General features: G+C 51.6%; 1 protein-coding gene across 1 annotated transcript in view; it reads right to left on the bottom strand.

Moving 5' to 3' along the window:
- Positions 1–3,010: 3,010 nt before the first annotated feature.
- The window catches only part of CSTB (cystatin B (stefin B)), a 9,168-nt gene continuing 5,817 nt past the window's right edge, over positions 3,011–6,361 (bottom strand). The window contains exons 3-4 of the mRNA XM_012002604.1: positions 5,208–5,309; positions 3,011–4,835 (exon numbers count right to left, since the gene is read on the bottom strand). Of these exons, the coding sequence (XP_011857994.1) occupies positions 4,707–4,835; positions 5,208–5,309 (231 nt within the window). The 3' untranslated portion in view covers positions 3,011–4,706. The remainder of the gene's footprint in view (positions 4,836–5,207; positions 5,310–6,361) is intronic.

Below are 6,361 nucleotides of genomic sequence, written 5' to 3'. Positions count from 1 at the left end.
TATATCGGCTGGGGCCCCAGTGGAAACAGGCAGCACTCCCAGGGGCAACCCAAGGAGCGTTTGGTGTCCAGTGTGTGGAAGCAGTGTTCCCTTTCAGGACGGGGCCCGCATTACAAACGGGGAGCTCAGGCCAGGCTGTCCTGGGCTCCTGCACGTTCTGGACATTGCATACCCACCCCTCCACCTTCCTGTCCTACCCATGACTTGAGCAGGCGCCCAATCTGCAGGGCGGACTGCAGGAGAGGGGCTGCCCTGGGAGGGGGTTGTAGGCTTCTGCTGCCCTGTGCCATTTTCATTTATTTATTTATTATTATTATTTTCAAGACAGGATCTCTCTCTGTCACCCAGGCCAGAGTTCAGTGGTGTGATGATGGCTCACTGTAGCCTCAACCTCCCAGTTCAAATGATATGATCCTCCCACCTCAGCCTACCAAGTAACTGGGACTACAAGTGTGTGTCACCAAACCTGACTAATTTTTTATTTTTTGTACGTAGAGATGTAGAGACTATGTTGCCTAGGCTGGTCTCAAACTCCTGAGCTCAAGTGATCCTCCCACCTCAGCCTCCCAAAGCTCAAGCCATTTTTAACATTGCCGAGGCAAACAGTTTTGGGGAACCATGCCTGAACGAACCATGAGTAAGACCTTCACGTTGTCTTTCTGGCTCTCGGGGGTCTGGAGGGGAAGTGGCTCATGGCAGGTCCCAGCACGTAGACCTGTTTTCTGGTTCATGTGCCAGGATGGGGAAGGACCTGAGCCATCAGGGTCCTGGGGATCCAGTGTCTTAATTCATTCAGGGTAGCCTGTCCTGCCCTCCAGACTGCTGGGCACAACCGGGGCTCTGTCCCAGGACCCAGGGCTCCTCCAGGGCAGCTGCTGTGACGTCGTGGCTATGAGGCATTCAGCTGCCTCCCAGAAGGCGCCATGCTTTTGCCCAACCTGGAGTCCCCACTCTGCTGCTAGCACCAGGACAGTCTCACCTGCCTCGGCCTCTGGCTCCTCCTCAAGCTTCAGGTCTGAACTTGGGCATGGTCTCTGCCCAGAAGCCTTCTGCATCTCTCTCAGATCCCCATTTACCTCCAACAGGAGCCTTCCTTAGGGCACTTGGTAAAATTTCACATCCATGACAGTGACAGTCACCACCCCCATGCTGTGAGCCCCACGGGAGTCCAAGCTGACTTCATTCTTCCCCTACCACGTGCCTCACCCACTTTGAGCTCCTGTATTAGCCCATTCTCATGCTGCTAATAAAGACATATCCGAGACTGTATAATTTATAAAGGAAAGAGGTTTAATCGACTCACCGTTCCACAGGCTGGGGAGGCCTCAGGAAACTTACAATCATGGCGGAAAGGGAAGCAAACACATCCTTCTTCACATGGTGGCAGGAAGGAGAAGTGCCAAGCAAAAGGAGGGAAAGCCCCTTATAAAACCATCAGATCTCACGAGGATTCACTCACTATCACGAGAACAGCAATGAGGGTAACCACCTCCATGATTCAGTGACCTCCCACCGGGTCCCTCCCATGACATGGGATTATGGGAGCTACAATTCAAGATGAAATTTGGGTGGAGACACAGCTAAACCATATCAGAGCTCCTAACGCACTCTCAGAGGGCAGGGTTGAACCAGCAGTGGGTTCAGTAACAAGGGACTTTCGTCAGCGGGTAGTGAAATTCATCAGATTTCCAAGCTGCTGCTGCTGATGCTCCTAAGGAAGCAGACAGCATGTGAATGAAATTGACAACTTCATATAAATAATGTGTATATATATATAGAGAGAGAGACGGAGTCTTACTCTGTCACCCAGGCTGGAGTGCAGTGGTACATTCTCGGCTCACTGCAACCTCCTCTGCCTCCTGAGTTCAAGCTATTCTTTTGCCTCAGCCTCCTGAGTAGCTGGGATTACAGATACCTGCCACCATTCCCGGCTAATTTTTTGTATTTTATTTTATTTTATTTTATTTTGCGACGAAGTCTCACTCTGTCACCCCGGCTGGAGTGCAGTGGTGCAATCTCAGCTCACTGCAAACTCCGCCTCCCGGGTTCACGCCATTCTCCTGCCTCAGCCTCCTGAGTAGCTGGGACTACAGGCGCCCACCACCGCGCCCAGCTAATTTTTTGTATTTTTAGTAGAGATGGGGTTTCACCGTATTCTCCATCTCCTGACGTTGTGATCTGCCTGCCTCAGCCTCCCAAAGTGCTGGGATTACAGGTGTGAGCCACCGCGCCTGGCCTTGTCTATCTAATCTATCTAATCTATCTATCTATCTATCTGTCTGTCTATCTATCTATCTATCTATCTATCTATCTATCTATCTATCTATCTATCTATCTAAGACGTTGTCTTGCTCTATCATCTATCTATCTATCTATCTATCTATCTATCTATTTTAAGACGGAGTCTCGCTCTGTCGCCCAGGCTGGAGTGCAGTGGCCGGATCTCGGCTCACTGCAAGCTCCGCCTCCCGGGTTCATGCCATTCTCCTGCCTCAGCCTCCTGAGTAGCTGGGACTACAGGCGCCCGCCACCTCACCCGGCTAGTTTTTTCGTATTTTTTAGTAGAGACGGGGTTTCACTGTGTTAGCCAGGATGGTCTCGATCTCTTGACCTCGTGATCCGCCCGTCTCGGCCTCCCAAAGTGCTGGGATTCCAGGCTTAAGCCACCGCGCCCGGCCATTTATTTATTTTTTTTTCAGTAGGGATGGGGTTTCACCATGTTGGTTAGGCTGATCTGGAACTCCTGACCTCAAGTGATCCGCCCACCTCAGCCTCCCAAAGTGCTGGGATTCCAGGCTTAAGCCACCGCGCCCGGCCATTTATTTATTTTTTTTTCAGTAGGGATGGGGTTTCACCATGTTGGTTAGGCTGATCTGGAACTCCTGACCTCAAGTGATCCGCCCACCTCAGCCTCCCAAAGTGCTGGGATTACAGGCGTGAGCCACGCGCACCCAGCCACAGAAATAATTTTGATCCCTTTGTCAACCTGTATTTAAACCAGACCACAGCATTAATTACATCTTTTATTTTCTGTTTTACACTGATACTTCCTGTTTACACACAAGCTTCTAACCCTAAATCCAGCTTCCCCCAACCCAGGTGCCCCATAGGAGTTCCTGGTCACTGCTCCTGCAGACACCCACTCCCTTCCTGTTGGGGACGGCTCTACCGCTGTGTGGCACCCTAATCAGCACCTCCCCCACCTGCCTTCCACTGGAAGTTCTCAAGTGGGAAATACCTCGGGTTTTCCTTTCAATGCAAAACTGCTTGATTCTGTTTTGCATATTATAAAAGCTTATTCTCAGAGTTCATGTTAAGAGTACAGAATACACAGTGCATGATTCAGAGTTTTCTTTTTTTCCTTTCCTTTCCTTTTTTTTTTTTTTGGAGACAGGATCTCACTCTGTCACCCAGGATGGAGTGCAGTGGTGCGACTTTGGCTCACTGCAACCTCCACCTCCTGGGTCCAAGTGTTCCTCCTGTCTCAGCCTCCCAAGTAGCTGGGGTTATAGGCGCCTGCCACAACACCCAGTTAATTTTTCTATTTTTAGTAGAAACAGGGTTTCACCATGTTGGTCAGGTTGGCCTAGAACTCCTGACCTCAAAGTGATCCACCCACGTTGGCCCCCCAAAGTATTGGGATTCCAGGTGTGAGCCACCGCGCCCAGCCTGATGCAGAGTTTTCTATCGTCACTTTCAAAGCTCTGTGGACTCACAGGTAGATCCCTCCTTAGTCTTTACCGCCCTCTGATCTGGACAGCCTGAATCCCGCAGCTGCAGTTCTGGCGTACGCTGTCGGACACCTTGGAGGCAAAGTGCAGCTCAGGACACCCTCAGGAATACACTCACATTATGACCCCGGTGCACAGAGATTTCACCCCCAGTCTTAGCTCTTATCATGTATGATGCTCCCTCTTCTGTCCTGTTTAACACAGCATCACAGGTGGGAAGCCACCGGGCCGATTCCATGAATGGGAAGTAATCCCTGTTGAAAACTAGGCGGTGTTTTTTAAATAGACACACTCTCCTAAGATACCTCCCTTTAGGAGCCCACATGGCTCCACGGGAAGCCTCCCGCATCGCAGGGCGCTCGGTGAGGCTGCAGGCTATTCCGCACGTGCATGACAGTGTTGCTGCCTCTCTGTACCGGAGCATAAAGTGTGTGAATGTATCTGAGATCTGGAGCCAGTTATGCTGTGGAATTGGATTTACTCACACTCTTATTTTATGGGAGAAACTGAGGCTTGGGGCCAGGACCTAGAGTCAAAGCAACAACATGCAAAGATGGTGGTTAGGAACGCAGGCCGGAGCGGCAAGGTGTGAATCCTGGGCCCACCACCCGCTTGCTGTGTGAGCCGGGCAATCTCCCCAGCGTCCGTGCCACCGAGGGGAAGGACCTGCCCAGCGTGGTTCAGACGAAGAAAAAAATCCAAAACAAAGGAGGCAATCTGTAAGGATTTTAAAAATATATCTATTTTGAAAATATTTTGAAAGTAATTAAGATCACTGATTGGGAAGGAAAGAAATCAACACAGTGAAATTTAGGAAGAGAAATGCAAGAGCAGCTGCTGAATCCCGCCCCTTCCATCCCGACGGCACAGCCCGGAAATGAAGCTTATTTTAGGATCACAAGTGCATGCTCTGGTCCACGGAGGATCACTTTAATTATCAGTCTTCTGGCTGAAGGGTCCCGTCCAAAGTCAGGATCAGAAATAGCTCAGCTCGTCGTGCTTGGCTTTGTTGGTCTGGTAGTCAGACAAGGTCAAGGGCTTGTTTTCGTGAGGGAGAGATTTGAACACTCGCAGGTGTACGAAGTCCTCGTCGCCAACGTGCACCTGGGAAGAGAGTGGAGTGAGAGGAGGCTCTGATCCCGAGTCACCTTGCTGCATCCCTCCAGGTCATTCGCAGCCGGCTGAAGAGAAGCCTGTCTTCTCCTGCAGGTGCAGCCGACGCCTTGCACCCCACATCCCTTAGGGCTCTTAGCTCCCCGGAAGCCCCAGTCCTCCTGAAAGGCCGATGGACACACACAGTAGGATGCTCATCTCAGGGGGCAGCCACAGGGTGCACCAGCACCTGAGACCACAGAGCCCAGGCCTGCGCAGGTGGCTTCCTACCAGCACCCGTTCCGGGCAGGCCCTCCCAGGCCACACTCCACACCACGGAGCCCAGCACCCGTTCCGGGCAGGCCCTCCCAGGCCACACTCTACCTTGATGAAGTAGTTTGTCCCCGCGACCACCTGGCTCTTGAACGACACGGCCTTAAATACAGGGAACTTCTTGTTTTCTTTCTCTTCAAGCTGGGACCTCACCTAGGCAGAGGGGACATGAGGATGTCTCAGCGGCTTCTTGGATTCCCTCCTGCTGGAGTAACTTGCACGCACGTGCACACACACACGACACTGGCTCTTCACACAATTGTCTCTTACAACTGAAGGGACATTTAAACTGTTAGCCTAATAATAAAGTAGAAAAAAACAGTTCCAGTCGGGTACGGTGGCTCAAGGCTATAATCCCAGAACTTTGGGAGGCTGAGGTAGGCGGATCACTTGAGGTCAGGAGTTTGAGACCAGCCTAGCCAAATGGCGAAACCCCGTTTCTACTAAAAATACAAAAATTAGCTGGGCGTGGTGGCGAGCACCTGTAATCCCAGCTACTCGCGAGGCTGAGGCAAGAGAATCACTTGAACCTGGGAGGCGGAGGCTGCAGCAAGCCGAGATCAAGCCACTGCACTCCGGCCTGGGCAACAAGAGCAAAACTCCATCTAAAAAAAGAAAATTAAATTGGGCCAGGCAGGGTGGCTCATGCCTGTAATCTCAGCATTTTGGGAAGCTGAGGTGGGTGGATCACTTGAGGTCAGGAGTTCGAGACCAGCATGGCCAACATGGTGAAACCCTGTCTCTACTAAATATAGGAAAATTAGCAGGGTGTGGTGGCAGGCGCCTGTAGTCCCTGCTACTTGGGAGGCTGAGGCAGAAGAATCACTTGAACCCCAGAAGCGAGGTTGCAGTGAGCGGAGATCACGCCACTGCACTCCAGCCTGGGCGACACGGTGAGACTCTGTCTCAAAGAAAAAGGCCAGGTGTGGTGGCTCACACCTGTAATCGCACCACTTTGAGAGGCCCAGGCACGCAGATCACTTGAAGTCAGGAGTTCGAGACCACCCCTGCCCATGTGGCAAAACTCCATCTCTACTAAAAATATAAAAATTAGCTGGGTGTGCTGGCTCATACCTGTAGTACCAGCTACTTGAGAGGCTGATGCAGGAGAATCACTTGAACCCGAGAGGCAGAGGTTGCAGTGAGCCGAGACTGCGACACTGCACTCCAGCCTGGGCAACACAGTGAGACTCCATCTCAAAAAA

Source organism: Mandrillus leucophaeus, unplaced genomic scaffold (assembly GCF_000951045.1).
Source record: "Mandrillus leucophaeus isolate KB7577 unplaced genomic scaffold, Mleu.le_1.0 Scaffold69, whole genome shotgun sequence".
In the NCBI taxonomy this organism is placed as follows: Eukaryota; Metazoa; Chordata; class Mammalia; order Primates; family Cercopithecidae; genus Mandrillus; species Mandrillus leucophaeus.
The sequence above is the reverse complement of the archived record's forward strand: the minus strand, read 5'-3'. Positions and strand labels throughout refer to the sequence as shown.